Raw genomic sequence first — 13,661 nt, forward strand, 5'->3', positions numbered from 1 at the left:
AAACAAGACCTTTTCTTTTCTCGTTTAATAGGGGTTACACCCAACTCGATGCTTACCAGCTTCTGAGATGTGCGTAATAAATATTCTATTTACAGTTTCAAGTAAATATTTACCACAGTACAGGTGAAGATGTAGCCTATAGTAAGATAGAAAAAACAAGTCTTCAATTATTCCCTGGGAAGACGCTGCAGTATAGCTTTTTCAGTTATGAATTTATATTTCAGAAAGTTATTCACTTAAATTGTGTAAAACAAAAATCAGGACTAAGTCGATATAGAAATCAAAACTAAGGGCTCAACACTATCCACTCCTGTCTCCACTGTGACTTGATTTGTGTTGAAGTGTAGCGCCACCTGCAGTATATTGTTAATCTGTCTAGCTTGTGGTTTGTGTGCGTCTTCCCAAAGGATTCCTGGTACTGCGTCTACGACTGCTGCGGAGTGCATTGGCCCCTTCTGCCCTCTGCCGGCGTCGGTTCTGCCTGTTCTCTCCTCTCACCACGCTTGTGACTGTCTGACCTTGGGGACTCTGTAGGCCCTGGAACGCACTCTGGCGCGTCGCCTCCCGATCGACACACGTGAACGTCAGCGCCACCCCGTCGTTGCTCTTCATGACGCGAGACGTACCGTCGGAGGTGCCGTCGAAGCAGCGGCCGAGCGCAATCTCTTTGGCCGTGCGGGGATCCTGGTCCGTCACCGTGTAGATGCCGTAGTTATGGCCCAGAGGATCGAGCGGTGCCAGCATGGTGAACTCGTTGGTGTCGTTGTTGACCGCTAGGGGCAGGTGGTTGACCAGGTACTCCTGAAGCATGGCGTTGACGTTCTCTCTCTTACAGCTTCCCTGGGGAATCACCTTCACCAGGGAGCGGTCGACACGATCCTGATCGTACAGCATCCCGCTGCACTTGAACTCAAGGCACACGGCTGACACGGTTGGCTGGTCCATGTCACGGATGCTGCGCGTGTCACGGAGGCCGTACGGTTGGCCCACTGTCTTGGGGTGCGTGCCGCCCATGTTGCGGGACCGCACGTTGATCTCGTGTGGGCTGTTGACTCTGACTTTGACGTAGCAGGCTCGGTATTCCATGGGCTTGGGCCACCAGCTCAAGTAGTCCTCCGTCCAACTCATTGGGTCGTCTTCATTAAATGGTACTGTGTTGTAATCGTAGCGGTCTCCTTCCACCCTGGAGAAGCGGAAGTGTGCTGCACTGAATGGGGCCTCCTCACATTCTTTCAAGTTCTCAAATGAGTACACTGGTCCATTGGCCTCCTCAGCAGTGTTGGCGCTTGGTTTTGCCATATTGATGTTGAACGCGGTCTTCTTCACTCTGGGGTCTTCATGGTCCGTCCGTCTATAGTTCAGCTTTCCCAGGTAGGGCTGAGGGACGCCGATGAGGTTGGGGTTAAGTTTTGGAGAAGATGGGACAGCCTCCAACTCTTCTCCTCCCAGGTTGGCCATGACATATGCAGAGTAAGCATCCGCTTTCTGTTCGTCACAGAATGCTGGAAGACAGGCACCGTTGGGGCCAGTGATGACACTATCAAAACGGCCCCAGGCACGTGGGTTAGTTGAGTAACCAGCAGTGGGCTCCATGTTTATAAGACTCACTACAACTCCTTCCACCTGCTCGCTGGGCATGAAGCGTTCACTTCGGAAGGCCCTCACTTTCACATAGCACCTCCGGTTCTCGGGGACATCCAGGTTAAATAGACGTCTCTCTCTGATCTCCATGTTACCAATCAGAAAGGTTCTTTCCTCTCTTTTCCCCCTTCTTTTCTTCTCCATCTGCAGACTTCCTTCTTCCTCCCAAAGGCCAGTGTCGGGGTTCAGTGACCAAAGCTTCATGGTATCAAGATGCTCAGTCATCTTCACCTGGGCAGAGTCCAGGAACACCTTCACCTCACCTGCGTTCAGAGGCTCACCTGCTTCCTCGCCGCTGAAGTCGACCGAGAACATCCCATAGGTTCTCAGTGGAAGGGTATCGCCCTCATTTCCCACAAAGTTGAGATCGCTTTGAGCTGCTGCAGCTGTGGAGACGTCTCTGGGGTCGAGAAAAGTGACACTAGCCTTGACGTTACCTGTGAAGACTTCGCCATTCTGCTTGTAGAAGGAATGGGGAGGAATCTGGATTTGAACCATCGGGTCCTGGCCCTCTGCCTCCCCGAGCTCCAGAGTGTTGGTTTCTGTAGAGCTGATGGTAATCGGAGCTTTCTTCCGAAGAAGTTTGATCTCATAATAGACAGCGCCCCCTCTGGTGTTAAACGGGAGTACCTTTGTGGTGTTGACAAATTTCTGCATGTTGTCCACAAACGTCAGGACCAGCCTCTCTGTGTCCGGAGGGACCTGGATGGAGAAGGTGCCTTTGTAGCCTGTGCGACTGACTCTCAGTCCACTCATGAAGATGTGACCGAACCTCATCGGCTCACCGGTGTCCGCGGCGACGGCTCTACCACGTACAATGGCTTTGGTGTCCACACATTTCTGGCAGCCACATTTGGTCACCACCATGGTGGGCAGCTGGTAGCCCCGGCATGTCAGCTGCCTCTGCTCCATGGTGGCCACCCCGCAGCAGTAAGCCACGCTGTCCTTACACCTGATGCCGTTGTCCAGCTGTCCGACACACGTGGCCGTGGGGCATCTGCCCACATCGTAATACAACGAGTCTGTGCTGTTTTGATAGCAGTCATGAGGGAGACGGATGAGGTGGGATTCAGGCTTGGGGTCACACGAAGGCTCGTCTTTACCTGTGGAAGAAAGGTCGAAATCAAAATGCTTAAGGACGATCAATGTTAAATATTGTTTACATTATTGATACACTAATGCCCACTAAGGTTTGTTTTTACCAGATTTCTGGCAATTTATTCTATTCTGTGTTTTGTCTTGTATGAGTTTTATTTTTATTGTACTGACCTATGACAGTGAGAGTGGCTGGTTTGGTCTTGATGGCCCCAGTCAGGCCACTTGCTCTGCAGTAGTACTGCCCAGCCTGATCCGGCTGCAGGTCTTTCAGAACCAAAGTGCTGTCAGACTGCTTCTCCAGAACACTGTTGTTATGGAACCTATTGTTTCACAGAGAAAAAACAGTTGAACTAAAGGTGTCCAAAATACTCTAGATGTAATCTTTTTGACTAATCCAACATGAATGGTTTGAGATCAATCTGTCTATATATGGGTATTATTATTATTAATTATATATTATTATTATTATCAATATAACAAGTCTTACCACTGGTACTGGTCTGGCTGCGGTGTTCCTGCCACTTTGCAGCAAAAGGCAGCAGTCTGTCCCTGCCTCCTGGCCTTGCTCTCAGGGTTGTTCAACACATGGAGCTTCTCTGAGAAATCACACAAATTGGAATTCAAAATCAGAAAAAGAAATTAACCTTCAGGTTCCTTACATGTTTCACAAAGCCCCTCTCAGTGAATGTACGTCCCTTTTTTTTCTTTTTATTTATTTTGTACTTATCTAAGAGTAAGACAATCAAACGCTTTGGTGAAAATCCAAATGATGTGTCAATCTCCCATCTGTTTGACCTTACAGACATCTATCTACTGTACCCGCTCTTTCCAGCTGGACACTGAGGACCGAGGTTGCTTGAGAGCTGTGGGGCACGATGACGTTCAGGGGGACATGGCCCTGTAGGCTGACTGTCAGGGTGGTGTTGCCATCGGGGCAAACACCAGGGATGCGGAAGTGTCCGTTGTGGTCGGTGAGGGTCAGGAGCTTGCCGGAGCGGAGGATGGTCGCCCCTACAGCGCTGAGACCTCCAACGCTGCGCACAGAACCCAGCAAGGTGTGCTCCTCACACATGCAGGCATCACACTCTGCATTCACTCTTCCCATCACACACTGCAGGGTGCAATCTAAAGAGAGAGAGAGAAAACAAATAAAGAGAGAGAATAATAATAATAATAATAATAATAATAATAATATGGCAGTTTAGTTAATATATTCCTGCATGGGTCCTCTATTCCTGTGCATTGATATGTTGCATAATATCTCATAAGGCTATATTATTGATTATCTGACATTCATAAATGACGACAAATGGTTGTCACTCCTGGTATGCTGTCTGAAGTCAGGACTATTCACCTTATGTAGCCCCGCCTACTTGACGCAATTGTGTTATGATATCCTGTTCAAAACACCGTCTGTTTTACCTCCTCACTAGTACTGTACTGTCACAGGAAGTGTTAACACAATAGGAAGTAACTGGCTGTGTTGGAACATAAGGTGAACACTGAATGAATATAAAATTGTAGGAAACGGTGTCAAGGCGAGCGCACCTGTTCGAGGGCACTCAGGTCCGTTGCATGCCTTTCCCTCCACTTTAGGGCCACTGCAGGGCAGAGAACGGGATTGGCAGTTTCTGGAGCGCACCTGGACCCCCACCTGACCACAGAGGGCAGGGCATGTGCTCCAGTCTGACCACGGGCCCCAGGTCCCCTGAATACTCACACTGTTATCTGATGAAACAGAGATAATCTGTTATCATATTTTTAAAAGTCCCTGGAAACCAAGCATCAATATGTGTTTTGAGTTTGTCACGACACAGAAATGCAATGGCTTTTTGATGCAGTCATTTGACTCAATGTATACAGAACCGATGATATAATGACAAGTCGGCATCTTCGAGGGCTTGCAGTACGGGGTTTTGCTTTTACAAAGAGAACAACTTTTGGAATAGAAAGATCATGAAACCCAAGGTGTTATTCGACTGACCTTTGGGACAGAGGAACCGGACTGTGTAGTTAGAGCAGTTACGTCCGGGACCCTGCTCTTCATTGAGGCACCAGAAGCCCACGGTGGGGTCAGCATGGACCTTCTCCCCTGTGTCACGGGCTGGGGTCCAGTCGGTGGTTCTGGCCTCGAGGGCCCGCGGAGTGTCACACACTCGTGTACGGTAATAGAAGCGAATGGCGTCCAGCTGCTCGTAGTCTCCACGGCCTCCGGGGTGATCAACATTGAACCATACAGTCCACTCATAGTCTAGAGTAGACACAGAGGACAGAAATAACCAGTGTAAATAACATCTTATATTTATTGTGTTGGTCATGTCTACTATGTTAGAAATAGGACTCAAGCCACTGAAAATGACCTAAAGTTCTGTTTGATATGATTTACATGTTTGGTTTTGAATGCTTTTGGAAATTGAAAGTTACCTTCAGAACTGTAAACAGCAGGGACTGACGCCCTGTCTCTTCTCCATGTTCCTGTATGAGACACACACATTTCTCTTGAAAGCAATAAAGCCAGAGTATTGTATTTAACATGAAAGTCAAATCAATCTATTGCTGAAATAAATGTTAACCCTTGTTAATATATAAGTGTAGTTTTGCTGTATGTATGTGAAAGTTGTGGTGGTCTTGAAAACAAGTCGGCTAAAAGACATTTAGGATGAAAATAATACTAATCTTTGTATCGTCTATAACTTTGAGTCGTTGCGCTGTATCTGTACAATCTCCAGACTTTGCTGCTGCAATTCAACTGCAATATTGCAACAATGGCGTTCTGCTCAACTGCCATGTGGACTTTGTATGTAATAATAACTTTGTATGTAATAATAACTTTGTATGTAATAATAATCGCAGGGCCAACAACCCTGCATGGCGAAATTCACCCCAGTTACAGAAACGACGACAACAGTACAGACCTCAGCCCTGGAAGAAGAAGGACTCTCTATGAGAGAAAACATGACGCTCATTGATGAAAGCTGTCAAGAAGTCACAGAGTCGAAATCCCTTTTGTCAACCAGAGACCGTATACGATTCGGATCATGGAATGTCAGGACCTTGTATGAGACCGGAAAAACCATACAAGTAGCAGCAGAAATGAAGAGGTACAAACTAGACCTTCTAGGAATTAGTGAGTCACGATGGACGCAATCTGGACAACAAAGACTGCAGACAGGAGAGCTGCTACTCTACTCTGGGCATGAAGAAGAGAAAGCCCCTCACACCGAGGGGGTCGGCTTTCTGCTATCAACAACAGCAAAGAAAGCTCTGATTGGATGCGAGGCACATGGACCACGAATTATAACAGCCACTTTCAAAACCACGAAGCGGAAAATCAAGTTGAATGTGATACAATGCTATGCACCAACCAACGACAGCGATGATGGAAAAAAAGATGATTTCTACAACAGACTGCAGAGCATCCTGGAACAAAAAAAAGAAAAAGACATCAGCATTCTCATGGGGGACTTTAATGCAAAGATTGGCGGAGACAACACAGGCTTCGAAAAAGTGATGGGAAAGCATGGCCTAGGAGAAATGAACGAAAATGGAGAGAGATTTGTGGACACCTGTGCCCTGAACAACCTGGTTATCGGAGGAAGCGTCTTCCCACATAAGAGGATCCACAAGGCAACCTGGGTATCACCGGATGGAGTGACCGAGAACCAGATAGACCACTTCTGCATAGCCAGAAAGTTCAGGAGATCACTACAGGACCTGCGAGTAAGGCGAGGAGCAGACATAGCATCAGACCACCACCTGCTAAGCGCTATGCTCAAGCTGAAACTGAAGAAACACTGGATGGAAACAACATCAAAGAAACAGCAATTCAATGTCCACCTCTTAAAACACACACAGATAAGAGAAGAGTTCACACTAAAGCTGAAGAACAGATACCAAGCCTTGCAAGACCTAAGCAGTGACGAAGGAGACCAGCAAGACCAATGGGAAAGGATAAGGGAAACTCTCACAACAACATGTAAGGAAGTGATTGGAATAAAGAAGAAACACCATAAAGAGTGGATATCAGCAGAAACACTACGCAACATAGAAGAAAGGAGACAGAAAAAGGCAGAAGTTAACAACGGCCGAACAAGGGCAACCAAGGCAAAAGCCCAAAAGGAGTACACCCAGGCAAACAGAAAGGTCAAAAGAAATGCCAAGAAGGATAAGCGAAACTACATCGACAACCTGGCTAAAGAAGCAGAAGAAGCAGCAGCAAAAGGAAACATGAAGGAACTGTATGACACCACCAAGAAACTGTCCGGAAAGTTCAGCAGACCAGAACGACCAATCAAAGACAAGGAAGGAAAGACCATCAAAAGACTGGATCAACAGCAGGAGAGATGGGCAGAGTACTTTGAAGAACTCCTGAATAGACCAACACCACCTAACCCCCCGGACATTCAACCTGCAGAGTCTGACATAGTTATCAACTGTGGAAAGCCCAGCAAGCAGGAAATTCAACAGGCCATTGCACAACTAAGGAATAGTAAAGCAGCAGGACCAGACGACATCCCTGCGGGGGCACTGAAGGCCGACATAGACACCTCGGTAGAGATGCTACACCCTCTGTTTGAGAAGATCTGGGAGAAAGAGGAAGGACCAACGGATTGGAAAGAAGGCTACCTGGTCAAAATACCCAAGAAAGGAGACCTCAGCCAATGCCACAACTACAGGGGAATCATGCTTCTATCAGTGCCAGGCAAAATCTTCAACCGAATCCTCCTCGAACGAATAAGGAGAGCGGTGGATCCGCAGCTGAGAGACCAGCAGGCAGGCTTCCGGCCCAATAGATCATGTGTGGACCAGATTGCAACCCTCCGAATCATAGTTGAGCAATCACTGGAATGGAACTCTCCACTATATGTTAACTTCGTAGATTACGAGAAGGCATTTGACAGCCTACACAGAAACACCCTCTGGAAATTGCTTCGACACTACGGCATACCAGTAAAGCTTGTCAACATCATGAGGAACTCCTATGAAGGAATGACCTGCAGAGTCATACATAGCGGACAGCTTACACAAAGCTTTCAAGTGAAGACCGGAGTAAGGCAAGGCGGTATACTGTCCCCTTTCCTTTTCCTCCTGGCCATCGACTGGATATTAAAGACCACAACAGCACAGAGGAGGAACGGGATCCAGTGGACACTGACAACACAACTGGACGACCTGGACTTCGCAGACGACCTTGCCCTACTATCTCACAGTCGACAACAGATGCAGGAGAAGACGAACATACTGGCAGACACCTCAACACAACTAGGCCTCAACATCCACCAGGCAAAGACCAAAATACTCAGGATCGGCACAAGCAACGAAGACCCAGTGGACCTGGAGGGAACAGCACTTGAGGAAGTACAATCCTTCACCTACCTAGGTAGCATCATCGACAAGAAGGGTGGCACAGAGGCAGATGTCAAAGCAAGAATCAGCAAGGCAAGGGCCTCATACATCCAACTAAAGAACATCTGGAGCTCCAAGGTAATCAGTCAGCAGACAAAGATTAGACTCTTCAAATCCAACATCAAGCCAGTACTCCTATACGGATCAGAGACGTGGAGGATAACTAAGATCACAATGACTAGAGTGCAGTCATTCATCAACAGATGCCTGAGGCGGATCCTGAGCATCCACTGGCCAGATACCATCAGTAACAACGATCTCTGGCAGAGAACGAACGAACAACCAGTGGAAGAACAAATAAGGAGAAGAAGGTGGGGATGGATCGGCCACACACTGCGCAGACCAAGCACCAGCACCACCAGACAGGCCCTTAGATGGAACCCCCAAGGCAAAAGGAAGAGAGGCCGGCCCAAGAACACCTGGCGCAGGGACTTGGAGACAGACATCACACAGAGCGGACTGACATGGAAACAGCTGGAAAGAAAAGCACAGGACAGAGGACTCTGGCGAACTGTTGTCGACGGCCTATGCTCCTCCAGGAGCGATAGGCGCAAGTAAGTAAGTAAGTATGTAATAATAACTTTGCATAGGTGGCGCCGGAAGCGGGGGGACATGGGGACATTTTGTCCCCCTAAATATGAGTTTAGGGGGACACCCGCTGAATAAGTGTCCAAATGTTCATGTCATTCTGGCCAATACTGCACTTCTGTTAGAACATTTCAGTCTGGAATATGGAATATCTTTCAATAATCTTTATGACTAAAAGGCTAAAAGTAATCTCATGTGTAAGAAATGACTGTTCTACGTTGAAGTAAAAAGAAAATAATAATAAACTTGTTGGTTTTGGATTTATTTAGCTTCAAGAGTGCATTATTGTTCGTGTGACCCTCAACACAGGCTTTGGGAATCCCGGGCCACTTACTGATACTTATGCTTAAATTAACCCACTCATATTATGGTTTATTTCAAGAAAAACATTTTGGCTAGTCGACATTCTAATTGGCTGGTAACTTCTAGCAGCCATATTGGCAGGTGGTCAAAAAAGCTCATTTCAAGTCCTGCAGGGAGAGCAAGTGGTGACATAGGAGTGAGTGAGAAAAGGATCAAATATTGGTTCTTAAGACTGAATAATGACATCACAACTGTTAATTTAAAATTAGATATTCCTCTAAATATGGCTAAAAATCATCCAAAAAAGTCAATTTCTTTTGCAAACTCATTCTGCCGCCACTGTAACTTTGTATGTAATAATAACGTAACAATAACATTCTTGTTGACACTAATTGAGAATATGCCATAATGCATTAGCAGTCACAAACTCATTTGTGTTTTCTTGCTAACTTGAATGTTTTGGGGGAAATTAAACTATTGAACTATTACTCTGCTGGAATTGCACAAAAAAAAAAAAAAAATCACGATTCTGATCCGTGAATTACTGTATGTCAGTATCGGCACCCGATACCGATATTGGATCGGTCCCATCCCTAATTGAGATCCAGAACTGAATTTCCACACCAAGAATATCATCCGTTTAACAGAATCCTATTTTGATGTTCATGAAAAATGTCACTTTTCTCAGCCCACGTCATGTGTATTGTAATATAGCAATTGGTACAGCCTCCCCTGTGTGTGCATGTGTATATGTGCATGCATCTGTGTGTGTGTGTGTGTGTGTGTGTGTGTGTGTGTGTGTGTGAGAGAGAGAGAGGGGGCGGGGCTGTGGTGCTTCTGCATATTTGACGACAACAAGAAGGGACCCATCACTCCCAGCATCTTGTTGAGACCCCCACCTTGAGCTGTAACAGCAGTAGTTGCGGTGACTCCCAGCACCAGGAGGAGAGGCCACACTGACATTCTGGCACCCTGCTGCGGTTTGTGACCCCTTGACCTTTCACCTCTAGAATGACCCTTTGACACCAGGAACTTCAGAGACGATAAGAGTCCAGCAGCAGAGCTTCAGAGGCGGGAAGAGGAAGAAGACAACGAAAGGAAAGATTCACCAAATGAAGCAACATACATAACAGAAACCTTATAAATTGCCTCCGGTTGGCTTAACTCTCAATGTACTCTCACACAAAAAGAAAAATGTATGTTCAGGCTAAAGCAAACGTGAATAACAAAGGATAATAATTAAACCTTTACATTAACTATCATCTACAACACAATAATAATGATGTGTATGTATGAGCAAGTTTTGTTTCATTCCACAATAGCCCCCATTCAAAGCTTTTCCCTTTTTAACTTTTTGAAAGTTTAACACACACATTTTGCACTATGGTTTCAGCAAATGGATCTTAATTGTGCTATATCAGACCAATTGATTATCTAATATCTATGATGATTTACATAGAATCCAAATAGTCACCTATCTTAAAACACTCGAATTCTACTGATTCTACAGATAGAGCTTTCATATTTTAAGTAGGATCAATAAAACAAAATACAATAGTTTATGACTAAAATAAACAATGTTTCTCCAAAACCCAATCAAAAAGGATAGATTCCGTCCTCTGAGCTGAGCAGAGCAGAGCGAGCCACACAGGGAAAGACGTTATGGCTGCACAGAGCCCCACTCAGATTCCACATCTGTGTTAGCCATCAGCCTTTATCAGGGGAACAGTAAAACATTTCTTCTGCATCCACTGACGAAACACTGGGCTACACGCACGCACGCACGTGCACGCGCACGCGCACACACACACACACACACACACACACACACACACACACACACACACACACACACACACACACACACACACACACACACACACACACACAGTTTGCATTTGGAGATTTTAGATTTGAGTTGAAATATACTTGGAAAATTGTGGATGCAATGTTTTGAAATCAATGAATTGCTTATCCTGTGTAGCAGAATCATTAGTTAGTTATAGTTATTGATCTAAGTTGCTACAATGGTAATGAGCGATGTATGTGATGTGGGATTACTTGTGGATTAGCCTACCCTCCAAATGATTTAAGGGAACAAACGTTTTAATTGTGACTTCATATAATGATTCATCAGATGTAGATGGTGATTCAAATTAGTCTTTCAATTGGAATGAATGATCTGTTTAACTTTATAAATGTACTAAATCAAAGGATTACTGTACTAATCAATTAGCGTTTTAATCATGCAGGTCATCAGTATTGGATTCCACTTAGTTTGGTTAAAGTGCAAGCTACAGTTAGACAGAATGATGTGTATTTTCTTACCTTCTTGCAGCGTCGAGTAGAGAATGTTGGATCTGAGCTTCTCGGTGCAGCTTTTGGTGTGGGAACCTCTCTCTCTCTCTCTCTGTTTCTTTCCTTGTTTCTCTCTCACCTACTTCCCCCTCTCCCCCTCTTCTCTACTGTGGTTGAACTTACTCCTCCACCGTCTCTTTTATGCTGCTCTGACTGGGCCTCAGGCACCCCCCCCCCCTCCTCTCTGGGCAGAGTGCCACAGGGACTTTAGAATACACTATTCTCCTCATCATTGATCAAACTCATTGTACAATCATGACATCCAATGGTTATTAGATCGTGCTACATATGGGAGGTGGACATCCAGGTGATCTGAGAGTAACAAATGCTGATGTATAGATCGACCCCACGTGTCTAAAAATCAATGTTGCTTGAGTCATACTGATTTCACAGTTCTTGATGATGCAGCTAACATGACTATTAGGATATCTCAAATGATTTACTTGTTCAAATAAATGAATGTTAATAATAATAAAAAAAAAAATTGATTTATAAAGCGCATTTCAATGACCCAAAGACGCTGACACCGTATGAGTACATAGAAAACAAGATCACAACAGGCAACAGATACAAGTAACAATTAACACATGGATCAGGGATCTATGGAAACAGAGGGGAGGGAGGGAGAGTGTGGGAGGGCCCAGACAGAAGAGAGGGAGGTGGAAAAGGGGGAGGAGGCGAGGTAGGAAGAGGTGGTTAAGCAACAGGTAGGTTTTAAGTCGGGATTTAAAAGTGGGGAGTGATGTGTGTAAAAACTCCAAAAACTGATTTTTTTTAACTTTAAGACCCCCTAAAGTCATGTTTCAAGATACATATAAAATACTCTGAATAAAAAGTTGTGTCTGATGGTTTTTTCCCACAAAAAAAGGTTAAAATATATTGTTAAAATCCTTAAAATGACATCCCTTCCTCCTGCCTCATTAGAATCCAAAGCAACCAATCAGGGTTATCTAGAACGTAACTAGCCTTAAAAAAGTTCAACCAGACAGGTTGAACTTTTCACACTCCCACTATTAAAAGTTTGACCTGTCTCATTAACTTCTTACAGTGGGCTCTTCAGCAAAACTTCTCTCTCTTTATCACTCTCTCTAGTCTCTCATCCAATTTAAGCTCTCTCACCCAATTTCAGCTGTAAAGCAACATACATCTGTCAATAAAGTATACAATGGCTGAAAATATATTTTATAAATTATGGATGGAAGACAAAAAAAAGCACGAGTTAAAGGAAAATAACATAAATGTGATGAAAGCACCTGACTTTAGTGTAAATATAATTTAACTTAATTAATTATTTAGTGTTGTTATTATTTAAAAAAAAACTATGATTATCTGCCTCTCCCTCTACCTCTGAAGGCAGCTGACATACACAGTGAACCACAATCACTGCCACTGATGCTGTATTTCTCTCTGTATGGCTTTTGAAGTGCCTGGCTATACGTCAAAATCTTGAAAAGGCTATATTTGAGCTTTTAGTCAATTTAGAAATAGTTAAGTAGACTCGGTTGAACATAGCTAATCTCTGGGCGCTTTCTTCTCTTTCCTCTGGCTGTCGCCATTCAAAACTGACTGAGACTCGAACCCACAACCTCAAAAGTGATTGAGGCCTCAATACTGCTGGGCAGCAAGCTAACCCTCTGTGCCACCAGGTCAGACTTTTTAAGACTGGTTTTCTCAGCGGTTTTCACTCTTTCCTCTGGCTGTTGCCATTCAAAAGTGACTGAGGGCCCGGGGTGGGCTGACTGTCTGTAGGAGGCGCTCTGTCAACCGGTGTGTTTCCAGCCACTTTTGGAGAACGGATGCTCCCAGTGCCAGAGTTTCAGAGCGTTTTCAGTGATTTCTCGAGGCCCACAGAATATTGTGTGATATTACTATGTAAACACCGAACATGCACAAAGAACGATGAGACTATTGTATCAGCAGCAAAAAAAAGTTTATTGATATAATTTTCCGTTCTTTAGTTATCAGCCGGAGAAGATAGGTCAAAAACAGCAAATACATGCGTTTCCATCTAGAAGCTGAGATATTGAGCCTTTTGTGAAATATAGCATTTCAAGCTGACTCTGAAGCTAATATTTTCTGACCTGAAACATCTGAACAGTAATTTCCTTCAATATAACAGCACCCCCACCCCCCTCTACTGCAAACTCCTCCTCCTGGGAGTGTCTCTGGTGGCTCTGCTCGCTCTGAGTGCTGCTTGTGTCAGGCGAGTCTCTGCTGCCTGGATGGCGGCCGCTCGTCGGGGGCAGTCTGGATCGGGCTCGCTCGTT

At 45.1% G+C, this 13,661-nt stretch overlaps 1 protein-coding gene across 1 annotated transcript; it reads right to left on the reverse strand.

The window, feature by feature from the left end:
• Positions 1-43: 43 nt before the first annotated feature.
• On the reverse strand, positions 44-10,022 carry cilp (cartilage intermediate layer protein, nucleotide pyrophosphohydrolase). The gene is made up of 8 exons (XM_083662189.1): positions 9,936-10,022; positions 5,164-5,214; positions 4,724-4,990; positions 4,288-4,467; positions 3,559-3,864; positions 3,227-3,335; positions 2,911-3,059; positions 44-2,744 (listed from the first exon to the last, which is right to left on the reverse strand). Exons 1-8 carry the CDS (start codon positions 9,997-9,999, stop codon positions 376-378), a joined length of 3,495 nt encoding a protein of 1,164 aa, XP_083518315.1. The 5' UTR covers positions 10,000-10,022; the 3' UTR covers positions 44-375.
• Positions 10,023-13,661: the final 3,639 nt, after the last annotated feature.

Source organism: Poromitra crassiceps (genome assembly GCF_964638095.1).
Source record: "Poromitra crassiceps genome assembly, chromosome: 28".
Classification (NCBI taxonomy): Eukaryota; Metazoa; Chordata; class Actinopteri; order Beryciformes; family Melamphaidae; genus Poromitra; species Poromitra crassiceps.

Bases quoted from the DNA above. Each gene is read 5' to 3' on its own strand.
- cilp (XM_083662189.1), bottom strand. From the start codon at position 9,999: ATGTCAGTGTGGCCTCTCCTCCTGGTGCTGGGAGTCACCGCAACTACT. The intron at 5,215-9,935 runs GTGGGGGTCTCA...TGTCTCATACAG, and splicing joins TACTGCTGTTACAGCTCAAG to GAACATGGAGAAGAGACAGG. The intron at 3,336-3,558 runs GTACAGTAGATA...GTGATTTCTCAG, and splicing joins TGTCCAGCTGGAAAGAGCGG to AGAAGCTCCATGTGTTGAAC.